Raw genomic sequence first — 16,869 nt, 5'->3', positions numbered from 1 at the left:
TCTCATTGAAGTCTATGATCTGGCCAAAAAATTTTTAGTAAAAATTTATATCAGTAAAAATGTTTTGAGCATGTTTCCCCAATATACATAATTTTGTTTATGGATGATACAATCTACCACCACCAATATTAAACACTAATAAAGCTTGGTTTTTTAAAAATTAGATAAATATAAACAGAACTTCCATTATCACCCTTTCCAGTAGATCATTTGTGCATAGCCTGGGATATATAAATCCACCCTGGAGACTACTGTTCTAAACCACCAAAGGCTAAATAACATTTTTGACAAACACTGATAACATTAATGTCAGCAAAAGACTTCAGTGTTAACAAATGGCTAGAGTTGACAAAGTGTGAAGAGGACCCCAATGAGCATATTTGCTGATAATGTAAGAAACTCTGAGTTTGCTCTTGCACAGTGGTGTTTGTTCTCCCTTGCCCGACTTACAGAGACAGCAAGACTGATCTGACTTGGTAGGAGTAAAGACAGACTTGCTTTTGGTCGCTGATGTAGGGTACAGTGCTCTTGACTCCCTATCCCTTTTCTCATTACCAAGTTCCTAGAGCTGAGCTTGGCTCTGGACTGACTTTTTGGCAAAGATACTTAGAATTTGACTTGGGGTAATCCCCGGGGAAATTTAATGATTTGGAGCTTAGAGAGCTTTCCTTGTGAGGATTAGTAAAATAGATGGTAATTAAGCAGCTGGGGAGGAAGGAGCTGTCTGTAAGGATAGGTCATACTGTGGGGCACAGCATAGCTCCCTTGGTCCAAGGTCAAGAGAGCCGATGGGCGTGATCCACAGAACTGAACATTCTGGGGCAGCCCCTTGTAGGATTCTTAGCTGGTAAGGTAAAGAATATCTTTTCCTTTGGTGTCCACCTCCTCAGTCTAGTTCCATATAGGACTTACTATTTAGAACCATGCCTACTTACATCTTTTTAATTGGGTGATGTTTTTGAATTCTCATTTATTTGAGAGAGGTTTTTGTTTTCCGTTTTTCCTTTTGGGAAGCTGGGGTAAGGTAGAGAAGATGAAATTAGGAACAGCAATTTCTTATTTTTCAAATCTAGACTACTTTGGAATTTGGGAGGGATTTTAAAGGGAGAAAGTTGCTAAAAGAAACAAGTTAGGGCAGGCAGTTTGTCTGCAACCCAGGATCAGACCGTTGAAAGTCATGGCAAAGAAAGAGATCACAGAGGTTTCAAAGCCTGTATCTCCCTTGTCCAGGTCACTCTGATTGATCTCTCCTAGCATGATCAGATTCTAAGGGCTACCAATGGGGTAAGAGAGGGCAGATCAGAAACAGCCCCCAACTTGTGGTCTGTTCAAGTCAAACTAAGTTTCAGAATAAGCACAGACTTTATTATTTGATGATCCTACTTCCTAATAGTTAAACTTCTCAAAGACAGATTATCTCCATCTCTACATTTTCTCTCTATTGATTCCCCAGAAAAGGCCAAATTGCTGAATTGGTGTCTGGAGTGTTACTAAAAACTTGAAAATCTTTCAAAAAGTGATAAAAAGACATTCAGAGGATATACTTATTTTTAAAAAGCAATATAACTATTGTATTCTAGGTGGACCTTTTCCATTTATGTAGTAAAAAAAATCAATTCATACAATTAACTATGTTATTTGCCTTCTTAGACAATGGACACGCTGGTGGAGGTAAGAGAACAGGCGGGTACAGTGGTCCCTAGGTATCCGTGAGAGATTGGTTCTAGGACCCCCACGTGGATACCAAAATCCATGGAAGCTCAGGTACCTTACAGGTGGTCCCCCCATGCATGGGATTTTGCATCTGTGGATTCAGCCAACCAGATGAACCCGTGGAATGCCGGAACATCCTGCGGAACATGCTCCGTGGCATAATTTGGCCAGAAGCTCCTAGAACTGGCCAACAAAGTTTCAGTTAATGCCTAGTTTTTCCAATAAATTTCTTGTAGCAAGCAGAGGTATTCACAATCATGCCATTGACTTTTAATACTGCTCTTACACTATTGTAATAAGCATTCAATACTTGCTGGTTATTGTTGCAGATGGTATGTCTCCTGCTGATGCATTTTTCCCCCAAGATGAACCTGGCTTAACTTTTCTTTCCTTCACTTTCTCATATTTCCTAGTTTAGTCAAGAGACCCAAGCAGGTATCTGCTAGTATCTTTTATTTAGTATAAAAGCTACTAGAAAGCCAGTAAGTACTGTTAGGTCCATTTTCCTTTGCCTTTACTCTCAAGCGGCCAATTTGTCACTTTGTTGACAGTTATTAGAGCACTTCATGCTTCATAGAAGATCCATCAAAAATTTCCAATTCATCAGCTCATTAGCACAAAATGGGGCTTCAGGAATCTCTTTCTCTCAGTGTCCCAACTGTGCTTTTATAAGTGTTCAAACCTTGATGGACCACTCTGAAACAATGGATAAAGACCACAGGGAAATGAGAGATGGATGTTGATTAGTTTCGAAGGAGTGAAACATAGGTGAAGGCAAAGCACAGTGGGATTATCTGTGTCAGCAGAATGGTAATGCATGACTTTGCTAACTGTACACAGGTCACTGAATGTCAGAGCTCCACAGGTCGTCAGAGACCATCTAGTCAGACCCCCATGTTTTACCAGTAAGGGTGAAAGAGGCCAAAAGAGGGGAAAGGGACTTGTCCAAGGTCAGTCAGCTCTTCCCAACTTTCCAGGCAACAGCTGGCTTTTGGCTATATGACCTTTATGCAATCAATTTTCAATTACTTGGACCACTCACTGCTAGCCCAGCAATCACTTGGATAATCCAAAATGACACATAAGTTAACCATCGTTTACATTGGGCTTTGTAGTGTGTGTTTATACTGACATTCCAATGCGTCTGGGTCCAATCTGAGAACTCACAACACTTCAAATGAAACAAGAAAGCCACCCTGAAGGGCTGATTCAGGAAGAGCTGGAAAGTTGACCAGCCTTACTGAATGGACAGCATCAAATGATGCTATACAGCCCTCTCAAGAAGGACATGTTATTCTCAACATGTTTGTTGATTAACACCTCTTCTGTGCCCCAGCCAGAGTTACGAGTGGCACAGTGGGAAGGGAAAAAAAATCTTTTATAGGAGAATATACATATTGTTTCCCCTCCCTTCCTTCTTCCCTTCCCCTCCCCACCCTTCTTCCTTTCCCCTCCCCTCCCCTCCCTTCCCTTCCCTTTCCTTTTCATTCCTTTTCCTTGCTAGAAAAATGAACAGCTGCTTTATCTTCTATATAAACAAATAATGTGGTTGAGCCGTCGACCTGGAGAACTGGCTGTCAGGATGCCAAACAATAAATGGAAGACATGCTGGATCCCAGGAATCTAGAGGTGGAGGGGGGGGAGGAGGAAGACCTGTGAGCAATACTTTTTAAAAGAGTCCAAAAGTTAGGAGGAATAAGAAGGAATCTGTTGTATAGCTCAGTAAATGCCCTGGGTTTGGGAAAGGGCTAGTTTGGGGTATAGTCCAAGAGCTCTTCAGCCAAATGGAGTTTCATTTCCTGATCTGGACCTGTCTGTACTTTGGGATTTGGTGCCATAATTTGCTGGTTTGTTGTCTGCGAACCCTCAAACTTGTGCTAAAATGGAGTTATTATTATTCATGTTCTGAAGGTGATGCTGCTGGTGACTGAGAAAGGACATGGAACAGAAAAATGGGCATGGAACAGAAAAAGGGGCATGGACAATTGGCTTGAGGCTATAGTCCAAGAAAGAGTCCCTGCAAGGATTCAGATAGTGGCAAACAAAGTGGCAGTAGGGAATGCAAAATGCCTGATCTTTTGCTGCAGCCATAATTAAGCATTTTAGTTTAAAAGGTACCCCTCTTTCATTTTCTGGTCTAGAATAAACAAATCTTATTGATGTAACAAAGTGCTTAATTAACCTGAGGTGGTACTTAATATCAATACATATTGAAGGAAAGACTTGCCACGGTTAACAGTAATATGGATAATTGAGTTATATGAATTTAAAAATGGGTAGAGTGAATTAAGACTAATGTACATCAACAGGAAATATCTATTAACATTCATTAGTTAGACTCTTGTTTGTGGTTCTTTGTTAGCCTATGGAAGCCCTTTCAAATGGCTGATGATGCCTGTTGAAAGTCCTGCCTGATGCTGAGGGCCTTCCATGGATGCCAAAGGAATGAATCATTCAAACAGAACTTCTGAAATTCAAGTACAGCACTTTGCTTCTTCTTTTTCTTTTGGTAGCAGTGACTGTGAAGTAATAATGATAATGACAATGGAAATAGGGGTGTGATCCTACTTAATTTGCTGAGAGTTGTTCCCCATTTACCAATATTGGCTTGTTTTGTCTTGAGTGGTGGCCCAGGTATTGGAACAAAGGTATATATATATTCAATGTCACTTGGCTAACCTAAGATTTGTCAGACAAAGGTTAATTAAAAAAAATTGTTGGGTTAGCAGCAATAAATTTAATAACAGTCTGTGATTTAACTCAGAATTTCAATTTATTTGATGGGATTTTTAAAATCCTGAATTAACATATTTTTCTGAACTCAGGAGGTCTCATCTGCCAAATTGCACATGAGCTGGCCAACCTAAAGCTCAGCAATATTCTAACTTACATGGTGTGGGGATAGATTGGAGGGATGCTATAAAGGACTGAAAGAAAGATTGGAACAAGAGTAGAAGTAAATGTAAAAACACCTGCAGCAAAGACCAGCCCTTAGTTGCGCCATTTAGAACCTGCCTTTCCCTAAGAATTGTATGGTTTAATCATCCTCAAATCTTTTGCTTCTGAGAGAAACAAACAAACACCTCTTCCTGATTCCATTAGTGGGTTGGACCTTTTTTCACCTGTCCATCTCCATGGACATATGAACTTTAGATGGTAACCCACCCCTGAATCTGGGAGCTATGTGTACTTTGTTCATTTCTGTATCTCTAGCACTAAGCACGTTGTCCCCTGCATACTAGAAATTAACCAAAATCTTGAGGATGGATTAATGGATGGATGAGATGACTCCTACCACCGTGGATGGAATTGATGTTCCAATAGGTGGAACTCACCTTTGTAGTAGAAGAAATGTCACATACAAAAGTAGCCGTAAGTAAGGATCCTTGGGGGAACATTATGCTTTGCTTTGCTTTTGCCTACCCTAGTGGCTATTATTTCTTCCTTTGCTTTCAATGCCCACGCCCCAGCCTGACTACATTCCTGCCAAGATTGCCCTTGACCAATGGAAATACTGTAGGCTATGGTGGAACAGTGAACACCCATGTTCCCAGCATTTGGTCAGTGCCCACTGTCAACAACATACTTGTTGAAGAGATATAGATAAATGATCAGTTACTTTGTATCTTTTGGATTTGCAATTCCACTCACAGAAGGTTGAGCTGGAAGCCACCTTCAAGGTCTTCAGAGTCAACCCCTTGCTCCCAGATCCTTCACATACTAACAACCCTGTGAGGTAGGGATGCTTATTATCTGTATTTCACATATGGGGCCATTGAGACATGGAGATATTAGGTAACTTGCTTGGAGTCACAGAGCTAGGAAGTACTAGAGCCAAGATTCACACTCAAGCTTGTCAGACTTCAGAACCTGCCCAAAGAGAGAAGGACTTGCCAAAGGTCATTTTGCTGAATCCTAGTTCTTCTGGCTCTAATTTGTGTGCACAATTTGCTATTCCATGCCCACACTGTGGAGTTCCTTCGAACATCGTTTTCTTATTTAGAAGTACTTGTCTCCCCAAATGGACTGTTGGTTCCTCCAGGCAAAGATTGCATTATATCTGTGTTGTTTTCTTCCTCAAGGGCTTGCCCAAGCTTTGCCTTCAGTAAATAATGGCCTATAATCAGCTTCTTAGCTGCTCCCTGGAGCGTCTTGGTGCCATCCCCCAGGACTATTTGTGGCTCAGAAGTTGGGAGGAGCCAGGAAGTAGAATTTGGGGGAAGGAATCGCCTCACCACCTGCTTTCTTTTTTGTCCTCTGCAACACAGATTGAAGATGGAGGCAAGGCAGCCTTGTCGCAGAAGATGAGGACTGGTGATGAGCTGGTGAATATCAATGGCACACCATTGTATGGCTCCCGCCAAGAGGCCCTCATCCTCATCAAAGGCTCCTTCCGGATCCTCAAGCTGATTGTCAGGAGGTAAGGCACAGGGAGATTTGCTATTAGGTGCATGGGCCGCTGAAACCACTTGGTTGGTAGAAAAGCCTCAATAGAGGCATGTCTCTATCAATATCAAGGAAAGAGGTGTTTCATGTGAACAGAATTTTGCAGACAACTGAAGCAGAATGGCATAAGAGAAAGGGCCTTTGGTTCAAATCCTGGCACTATCTCATACTACCCATGTATCTTGCATAAATTTATTTTACCTCTGAAAGACTCACTCTCCTCATTTGCTTTTGAGAGAACTGAATGACTCAATACACACCAAGGGCCTACCTAACCCAGTGTTTTTCTGTATCCTCCTTCATAAAAGGCTGCCACTGCTGAACCACATAGATTTAAAGAGATCCTACTCCCAGCCATGGTAGGCACTCTGGAGGCTGTGGCAAACTCTAAGACAGGAAGCCTGCCCTTGAGGAGTGTACAGTCTAACAGGGGAGAAAAGACACACATAAGACAAATTAATTAGCAATACATTTTTTTAAAGAAAGCCGTAAAGGAGATTCCACAGGGTGAAGGGTGATTGTCAAATGAATTGTTCAGACAGAAATTGCTATTAGAGTTCAAGAGAAAGAGAAAGCACGTCAGAAGAGATGGTTAGGGTAAGACTTCATAGAGGAGGTGGAATCTAAGCTAAAAGACAGGTAGAATTTGACAAAGAAACCATCAGGAGGGGAAAAGCTTTCTAAGTAAGTAGAGTGGCACAAGCAGGAGGAAGACAAGGACATATTTGGAAGATAAGGACAGTCATTCTACTGCTGCCAAAGCATCCACCTATAGGTGAGCTTACCATAGGTCTTCCTTTCATTTTGCTGCTGTATCTTTGTTTTCTACTCCTGGAGCTCATACTTCTCCCTTTCTGTTAGTTTCCTTTATCCTATACACATGCCTAAGTTTTTCCATCTTAATTATTTTTATTAGAAAAAATTTTGTGTCTTCCTGTAATCATACTTCCCCCTCTGGCTTCTGCCCCATCTTCTTCTTTTTGTTCATATTCAGTCTCTCAAAAGGCGAGTCTATACTCACTGTTTCTACTTCACCTACCGTTTAGCTTTCCACCCACTGCAGTCTGAATTTGACTCCCAGAAGTCCACTGAAACTACTCTGTCAAAATATATGTATAACCTCCTAGTTGTCAGAGTCAATGGGTTATTTCTAGTCTTTATCATATATGACTTACATATGGCGTTTGACATTGTTGCTCTGGATTATACCCTTCTTTGTGAAACTCTCCTTTCTTGCTTTCAAGATACCCCATTTCCTTGTTCTTTTTCTCTCTGTTCACTTTTTAAAATGAGGTTCCTCTACCACCTTCTCTTCCTCTGCCCATCCCTTAAATGTTGGTGTTTCCCCTAGTTCTACCCTTTCTAATTTCATCAATATACCATGGAAAATCTCACCCGGTCCCCGAGTTTCAATGATCATCTGTGTGTGGATGACTAGATCTCTAACGCCCCAGACCCCTATAACCAACTTCTATTAGACATTTATACTTAGATGTATCAGAAGCATTTTCACATACAACATGCACAAGCTCCTTATCTCAGTGACTGGGACCACCATGCCCTTAGTCAACCAAGCCAGAAACACAGTTATATAGGATCCCATTGATTTATTATATTACCTGCTGCTACATAAGACTAAGCCATGCCTGCCCATGTACCTAGGTAAGAGGTGACATGTTAAATAATGTCTTATACAATAGACACATTGTCACTGACTCAGTATTGGATAGGTCATAATTTAGGTTTTAAATAAGGCTTCTTAAAGGGGCAGCTTGGTGAATTTAGAAGTTTTTGTTTTAGAATCAGATAGACACATGTATGCTACTTCCTGGTTCTGTCACATGGGAAATAATAGTTCCTATATAGTAGGATTACGATTAAGTGAGGCAATTTATGTAAAATGCCTTTAACATAATAGGTTCTCAGTGAATTTCAGTCCCATTCCTTTCCCTAGGGTATAAAAGAAGCATAATTGGTAACCAAACACCATTATGAAATAAGGAGATCATCAAACTGTATTGTGCTTTGCAACCTAACCTTCAGAGACAAGATTTGCTGGGAAACCATTAGGGGTGAAAAAGATCTGACAGGAAATAAAGCCCCTTGAGAAATATTGGTTATACAGAGGTACCAGCACTTAGAAGGAACGTAGACATGATCCGTATTGGCTTCTGAACCAGTCCTAAGAATGAGAGTGTTCAGGTGTGTCACTCACTCATCCTCCCTTGGTGAGCTCCATGTCTTCTTTCTCCCTACTGTGGTGACATCTGCCACTACCAGTCACTTAAGAGTGGCTATAATTATGGCCTTGGAGATAATCGGGCCCTTTGGTTTTCATGGTGTGGCAGGTCCTATGGCTCCCAGAACCTACGTTGTCTACCCTTTCAGCTTCCCCGTCTCAACCCCAATTGGAGGAGGCGTTCAATGACATAATTTATTAGGTGATGCTGCCCTCTTGTGGAAAACTTAACCTTCACCTATGGACTACCCTGGGGATGGTGTAGGACATTATTCCTTCTTTCCTGGTCCAAGTTATTCTTCTAATTTATGAAAGAGCTCTCAGCACATAAAAGAAATGTGATCTCCATGAAATTTAATATTTAGCCTAGTGTTTTATACTAAGGTAGAAAGTCTTTGGTTTGAGTAAAGCAATCAACTGACGAAGATTCAACACTGAGCTTTAGGTCTGAGCTTGAGTGTTTGTGGATGAATATAAAGAAGGAACTTCAGAAAATGGCTTACTCTGAAAAGCCAGCCCAGCTCTTCCTCCTATATTGCTCTTTAGATAATGGTTAACTAAGGCATAAATCTAGGTGTTGCCCTCAACTCTTCTCACTTGCCTCAAGCCACTTCAATCCAAGTTATTCCAAGTCTTGATTATTCTACTTGCTAAAAACCTCTCTGTAGCCCTTGTCTTAATCCAATTGTTCATCATTTCTTACCTGGACCATTGTAATAGTCTTCTTACTGGCTTCTAATCTTGTAGTCTCACCTCCTTCCAATCAATCCATTCTCCAAATAAGCATCTAATCATGTCACTTATCTATTTGAAAAAAAGAAAACAAAACAGGACCAATAACCATACAATCACATTGGTCCCAAGAGATAGAAGATACAGACTATATTAAGGATTTGTATTCATGAAACCATTCTTTGAGAAAAAAAAAGGATCTAAATATGTAAAGAAAAAACCTGCAATAAAAGAAGAAAAATTATATAAATGTCTACATGGGAAACTTTAACATAATTTAACTATATCAGATAAAGTAGACCTAAAATATATACTTTAAAAGTTTGAAAACCATAATTCCTAGGGTCTAATTAATAAATGTCAAAAACTGTATTCTATAGACAGTGAATACACTATATTTTCAAATATTCTGGTAACATTTAAAAAAATGATCATTGATATGCCACAAAGAAAACCTTTGCAAACTCTTGCAAGTAGACACACTTTCTCTGTTCTCTGATGATAATGTAAAACTTTTATAAACTTGAAAACAAATTTAAACAAAAGTCTTCAACTGCATGAATATTTCAGAACACAATTTATATGCAAGTATTAGCTCAAAGAAACACTGGCAGACTAATAAAAAATAACAAAAACGAGATCACGACTTATCAAATCTTTGAGAGCAATATTCAGGAGTAAATTTATAGCCTTAAATATTTCATTATTAAATATGAAGAATGAAATTATGTGACTAAGAATCCAATATAATATGAAGCCGACGGGTAGGGTTTTTTTAATGGGGGGATGAATTAAGTAGATAAGCCTCTAGCAAATTTAATCAAGAAAACAATGATGAATTATAAATAAAATTTAAGTGATAAATGGAATACAAGAGCAAATACAAAGGTTTCTTAAATTATAGGATACTACTAAATTGTACCTTAATAAATTTGAAAATCTCAGAGAAATTTAAAATATCTAATAAATATTAAATGGCAAGCATTATTGAGAAGTTGCAAACTAAATGGACCTGTAATTGTAGAAACATTGAAAACAATCATCAAAGAGAAACTTCTACAAATACTTTAAGGTCAGATGTATTTACCAGCGAGTTCCTTCAAACTTTCTAGGAATAGACAAATTCAATTCTATAGCAGTGTTATACAGTTGAACATCTTGAAGAGTTATTCACATTGGTTTTGAAGGTAGCATCACTCTGATACCAACATCTGACAAACTGCTCCAAAAAGAACATTCTATCCAGTTTTTTTTTTTTTTTTTTTTTTTTTTTTTGCGGTATGCGGGCCTCTCACTGCCGTGGCCACTCCCACTGCGGAGCACAGGCTCCGGACGCGCAGGCCCAGTGGCTATGGCTCACGGGCCCAGCTGCTCCGCAGCATGCGGGATCCTCCCAGACCGGGGCACAAACCCGTGTCCCCTGCATCGGCAGGCAAACTCCCAACCACTGCGCCACCAGGGAAGCCCTCTATCCAATTTTTGAACTTAGATGGAAAACCTATGAATGAAATTCTATCAAATCTACTTCAGTAATGTTGGACAATAACAATTCATTGCAAATGTTAAAAGATAATTTTTAAAAAGATAAAATCTTAACTCATAGCGATAGAAAAATGAACGTGTTAAAGATTTTTATTTAACAGTAATAAGGATATTGTAAGGTGTTACAACCAGTTCAAAGGATAAGTCAAAGAAGCACAAATTTAATTTAAAAGTAGACCACATTAACCAATGAGGAGCTATAAGGAGAAATATATGCCATTCACAATAGCAACCAAACACATACAATTCTTAGAAATGACCTTAGTAGGAAATATGTATGAAAGCAAGAAGTTTATGCTGGAAATTACAAAACTGTCCAGAAGGAGAAAATGTGTAGACGCTATTTTTTATCACATGGGTAAAGTCTCAGGGCACTGTTGTAATGATAAAATTAAGACACAATTTGATGGATAGTATATACACATGCCCTGGTTTAGGCATGCTTTCCACAAACAACTTCTAAACCATTATTCTTCTAAACTCACACAAAAATCCCTTTTGAAATTCAAACAAGCAGGCTTTGTCATTTTCATTTCCTTACCAATGTCATCTATCAGCCTGCAGGTCATTCTCCCACTTCTGTTTTATACTTTGGCACCTGCTTCACCATCATCTTCTCTACCCCAGTTTCTGCTGTCATACTGAAAGATTTCATTGTTCTTGTAAAGAATCACAAACTTTAGTCTTATGGGTCCTTGATCTCAACTTCAAAGATAAACCCTTCTATATCAGCAGCTCACTCCCCTGACTGTACCATGGACTGTGCCAACCTTTCAGTCAACAAATATTTATTGAATGTCTAATCTAGGCTACAGTCTGGTGACTCAATCATGGAACCCTGACACCTTCCAGTCTTTCTCCATTGGAGTTCCTTATCTGAATCACAGAAGAAAGAAAATAAGTTGAGTGACCATTATCTCAGTTTTCCCAAGGATGGCACATAACTAGGAGTGTGCTAGATGCAGAAGAGAGAAGTTAATTCATTACATACAATGGATTCTTCAGGGCTGTGTTTCTTACTGGAGAGCATCACTTAGAAACTTGATAGAAATGCAAATTATTGGGCATTACCATAGACCTACTGAATCAAAACTCTGAGCGTGGTACTCAGCAATATGTTTTAACAAGCTTTCCAGGTGTGAAGCTTACAGTTTGAGAACCACTGTCTTGAGGGCTTCGGGCTTAATTCTCAGGAATCAGCTGAGAAAGATTAAATTCAACTCTCTGATAACAACCTTACTCCTTCTAGCTTTCACATACCCCATTCCCTTTACAGCTGCTCTTCAATATCTAGCCCTCAAATATCATTTTCCACTATTCTGTGCTCACGACTATATCTCTAGTTCTGATCTCTCCCCAAAGCTCATATGCATAGCAGCCTGGTAAACATCTCTACAGGAAAACCCAGCAGGAACTGAAAGGCAATGTGTGTAAATCTGAACTCATTATCTGGTTTATAAAACTCTCTCCCTTTCCAATAGCAGTTGGTGGTACTTTCATCCATCTAGCCATCCAAGTGAGAAACCTGAGTCATTTTTGACTCCTTGTTCTCCCTCACTAAGCCATGTTGATTTAACCTCTTAGACACTTCCAGAATTTACACTCCTCACTCCATTTTCACCACTATTGCCCTTCTCATCTCTCCCCTGTACTATTTCAGTAGCCTCTTGACTGTCTCAGATCTGTCTGCCAAGGTGTTGCCACAGAAGTAAATCTAAAATACAGATTCAATTATATTAATCCCCTCCTGGAAACTTGTAAGTGGCCTTCATTGCCCAGAGGCATGGTAAATAAGACATTGTATGTCTTCATCCCTACCCATACCTGCAACTTCATCTGACACTTGTCTTTTGTGCTAGAGCAATACCATTCCCCAAGAATTTCATGCTATTTGTCACCTCTGACTCTGATCATTCTCTGTTTTCTATTGGAGCATACTTTCCTCTTCCTTTCCTTAGTTAATGCCTTCATATTGACCTTTAAGATTCAGCTCTGGGGATGTTTCTAGGGTACTTTCTTTGATGCCTTGGGTTGAGTTAGGTGAACTTTCTCTGTCTCCCATAGAACTCTAGTAGGTTTTATCACATTGTGTTGAAATAATCTGTTTCTATGTTTATCTTCCCCATTACACCAGACCAGGAGTTGGCCAACTACAGCCTATGGGCTAAATCCAACCCACCACCTTTTTGGGGATGGCCTGCTACTAAGAGTGTTTTTTAAAATGTATTTTTAAATGGTTGGGGAAAAGAAAGAATAGGATTTTATGACATGTGAAAATTATATGAAACTCAAATTTCAATGTCCATAAATAAAGTTTTATTGGAACAGAGCCATGCCTATTCATTTACATATTGTCTATAGCTGCTTTCACACTATGATGGCACAACTCAGTAGTTGTGACAGAAACTGTCACAACTGAAAAGCCAAAAAAATATTATTTTGCCCATTACAGAAAAAAATGTGCTGACCACTGGACTACAAGAACCATGAGGGGAGCGGCTGCTTCATATTCATTGTTGTGTCCTCAGCACCTAGTACACCTTATGGCACATAAGAAGGACTCAGAATTTTTTTTAACATCTTTATTGGAGTATAATTGCTTTACAATGGTGTGTTAGTTTCTGCTTTATAACAAAGTGAATCAGTTATACATATACATATGTCCCCATATCTCTTCCCTCTTGCATCTCCCGCATCTCCCTCCCTCCCACCCTCCCTATCCCACCCCTCTAGGTGGTCACAAAGCACCGAGGTGATATCCCTGTGCTATGCGGCTGCCTCCCACTAGCTATCTATTTTAAGTTTGGTAGTGTATATATATCCATGCCACTCTCTTACTTTGTCACAGCTTACCCTTCCCCCTCCCCATATCCTCAAGTCCATTCTCTAGTAGTTCGGCGTCTTTATTCCCGTCTTGCCCCTAGGTTCTTCATAACCTTTTTTTTTTTAAGATTCCATATATATGTGTTAGGATACAGTATTTGTTTTTCTCTTTCTGACTTACTTCACTCTGTATGACAGATTCTAGGTCCATCCACCTCACTACAAATAACTCTATTTCGTTTCCTTTTATGGCTGAGTAATATTCCGTTGTATATACGTGCCACATCTTCTTTATCCATCCATCTGTCGATGGACACTTAGGTTGCTTCCATGTCCTGGCTATTATAAATCGAGCTGCAATGAACATTTTGGTACATGACTCTTTTAGAATTATGGTTTTCTCAGGGTATATGACCAGTAGTGGGATTGCTGGGTCGTATGGTAGTTCTATTTTTAGTTTTTTAAGGAACCTCCGTACTGTTCTCCATAGTGGCTGTATCAATTTACATTCCCACCAACAGTGCAAGAGGGTTCCCTATTCTCCACACCCTCTCCAGCATTTATTGTTTCTAGATTTTTAGATGATGGCCATTCGGACCGGTGTGAGATATCTCATTATAGTTTTGATTTGCAATTCTCTAATGATTAATGATGTTGAGCATTCTTTCATGTGTTTGTTGTCAATCTATATATCTTCTTTGGAGAAATGTCTATTTAGGTCTTCTGCCCATTTTTGGATTGGGTTTTTTTGAGATGGAGCTGCATGAGCTGCTTGTAAATTTTGGAGATTAATCCTTTGTCAGTTGCTTCATTTGCAAATATTTTCTCCCATTCTGAGGGTTATCTTTTTGTCTTGTTTATGGTTTACATTGCTGTGCAAAAACTTTTAAGTTTCATTAGGTCCCATTTGTTTATTTTTGTTTTTATTTCCATTTCTCTAGGAGGTGGGTCAAAAAGGATCTTGCTGTGATTTATGTCATAGAGGACTCTGCCTATGTTTTCCTCTAAGAGTTTGACAGTGTCTGGCCTTGCATTTATATATTTAATCCATTTTGAGTTTGTTTTTGTGTATGGTGTTAGGGAGTGTTCTAATTTCATTCTTTTACGTGTAGCTATCCAGTTTTCCCAGCACCACTTACTGAAGAGGCTGTCTTTTCTCCACTGTATATTCTTGCCTCCTTTATCAAAGTAAAGGTGACCATATGTGCGTGGGTCTATCTCTGGGCTTCCTATCCTCTTCCATTTGGGGTCCTTTGTGTTTCCATACAAGGTATGAAATTTGCCAGTGGTAGTTTGATAGTGATTGCATTGAATCTGTATATTGCTTTGGGTGGTAGAGTCATTTTCACAATGTTATTTCTTCCAATCCAAGAACCTGGTATGTATCTCCATCTATTTGTATCATCTTTAATTTCTTTCATCAGTGTCTTATAATTTTCTGCATACAGGTCTTTTGTCTCCTTAGGTAGGTTTATTCCTAGATGTTTTATTCTTTTGGTTGCAATGATAAATGGGAGTGTTTTCTTAAATTCACTTTCAGATTTTTCATCCTTAGTGTACAGGAATGGCAGAGATTTCTGTGCATTATTTTTGTATCCTGCTACTTCACCAGATTTATTGATTAGCTCTAGTAGTTTTCTGGTAGCATCTTTAGGATTCTCTAGGTATAGTATCATATCATCTGCAAACAGTGAATGATTTATTTCTTCTTTTCCAATTTGTGTTCCTTTTATTTCTCCTTCTTCTCTGATTGCTGTGGCTAAAACTTCCAAAACTATGTTGAATAATAGTGGTGAGAGTGGGCAGCCTAGTCTTACTCCTGATCTTACTGGAAATGATTTCAGTTTTTCACCATTGAGGACCATGTTGGCTGTGGTATTGCCATATATGGCCTTTATTATGTTGAGGAAACTTCCCTCTATGCCTGCTCTCTGCAGGGTTTTATCATAAATGGGTGCTGAATTTTGTCAAAAGCTTTCTCTGCATCTATTGAGATGATCATATGGTTTTTCTCCTTCAATTTGCTAATATGGTATATCACATTGATTGATTTATGTATATTGAAGAATCCTTGCATTCCTGGAATAAACCCCACTTGATCATGGTGTATGATCCCTTTAATGTGCTGTTGGGTTCTCTTTGCTAGTAATTTGTTAAGGATTTTTGCATCTATGTTCATCAGTGATATTGGCCTGTAGTTTTCTTTCTTTGTGACATCTTTGTCTGGTTTTGGTATCAGGGTGATGGTGCCCTCGTAGAATGAGTTTGGGAGTGTTCCTCCCTCTGCTATATTTTGGAAGAGTTTGAGAAGGATAGGTGTTAGCTCTTCTCTAAATGTTTGATAGAATTTGCCTGTGAAGCCATCTGGTCCTGGGCTTTTGTGTGTTGGAAGATTTTTAATCACAGTTTCAATTTCAGTGCTTGTGATTGGTCTGTGCATATTTTCTATTTCTTCCTGGTTTAGTCTCGGAAGGTTGTGCATTTCTAAGAATTTGTCCATTTCTTCCAGGTTGTCCATTTTATTGGCGTAGTTGCTTGTAGTAATCTCTCATGATCCTTTGTATTTCTGCAGTGTCAGTTGTTACTTCTCTTTTTTCATTTCTATTTCTATTGATTTGAGTCTTCTCCCTTTTTTTCCTTGAAGAAGACTCAAGACTTTTTTTTACACATCCTGATGTAGGGAAGTAGGAAAGTAGAGAATATGAGTAATTGGTCCACTTGATAGTTTTCATGGTCACCTAAATTGGCGTATGAGATTGCATTCAGTCTCTTATGGATATGGTTATTTGTGAGCCTGTTTTTATCTGATCAACTCTAGGTTCACTGATGAAAAAAAGCCAAAAAATCTGTTTTTTTTTCCTGCAAACCTGATGTCCAGATCTTCTACCAACATGATTAGGAGAAGGAAGCATATTTGGGGACTTTGTCCAGGCTACCTGCCACCCTCTCTAGCTGATCTTTCTCTGTTGTGATTATGCCTCTGCCATCTACAGTTATTAAGTGGAAGGGGTTTAACTGTTAAAACTCATTAAAACTGTATTTGTCCTGTCATGTATTAATATACCAAGGATAGGGGGAGCTTCACAGTTGACACAGTTTAGAGAAGTCCTGGAAAGGCAAGAGATGGAAGAATCGACGTACTATTATAAAACAGGGATAGGTAAACTATGGTCTGTGGCAAAATCTGGCCTGCTACCTGTTTTTGTAAATAATGTTTTATTGGAATACAGGCATTTTCATTCATCTACATGTTGCTTTTATACCACAATGGCAGAGCTGAGTATTTCTGTCAGAGGACATATGGCCCTCAAAGCCTAAAATACTTACTACCTGGCTCTTTACAGAAAAAGTTTAAAGCATCCTCCAAAAAGAAG

General features: G+C 39.2%; 1 protein-coding gene across 6 annotated transcripts in view; it reads left to right on the top strand.

The window, feature by feature from the left end:
* SHROOM4 (shroom family member 4) overlaps positions 1-16,869 on the top strand; it is a 224,962-nt gene that overhangs the window by 109,216 nt on the left and 98,877 nt on the right. For 2 of the 6 annotated variants that reach the window (XM_032619855.1, XM_032619861.1), the window contains exon 2: positions 5,982-6,133. In XM_032619855.1, coding sequence (XP_032475746.1) covers positions 5,982-6,133 — 152 coding nt within the window. Of the gene's footprint in view, positions 1-3,657; positions 4,192-4,748; positions 5,090-5,981; positions 6,134-16,869 lie in introns of those variants that run through there. The other 4 variants (XM_032619857.1, XM_032619858.1, XM_032619856.1 and 1 more) reach the window with 4 other exon arrangements.

Source organism: Phocoena sinus, chromosome X, assembly GCF_008692025.1.
Source record: "Phocoena sinus isolate mPhoSin1 chromosome X, mPhoSin1.pri, whole genome shotgun sequence".
Lineage (NCBI taxonomy): Eukaryota > Metazoa > Chordata > Mammalia > Artiodactyla > Phocoenidae > Phocoena > Phocoena sinus.
The sequence above is the reverse complement of the archived record's forward strand: the minus strand, read 5'-3'. Positions and strand labels throughout refer to the sequence as shown.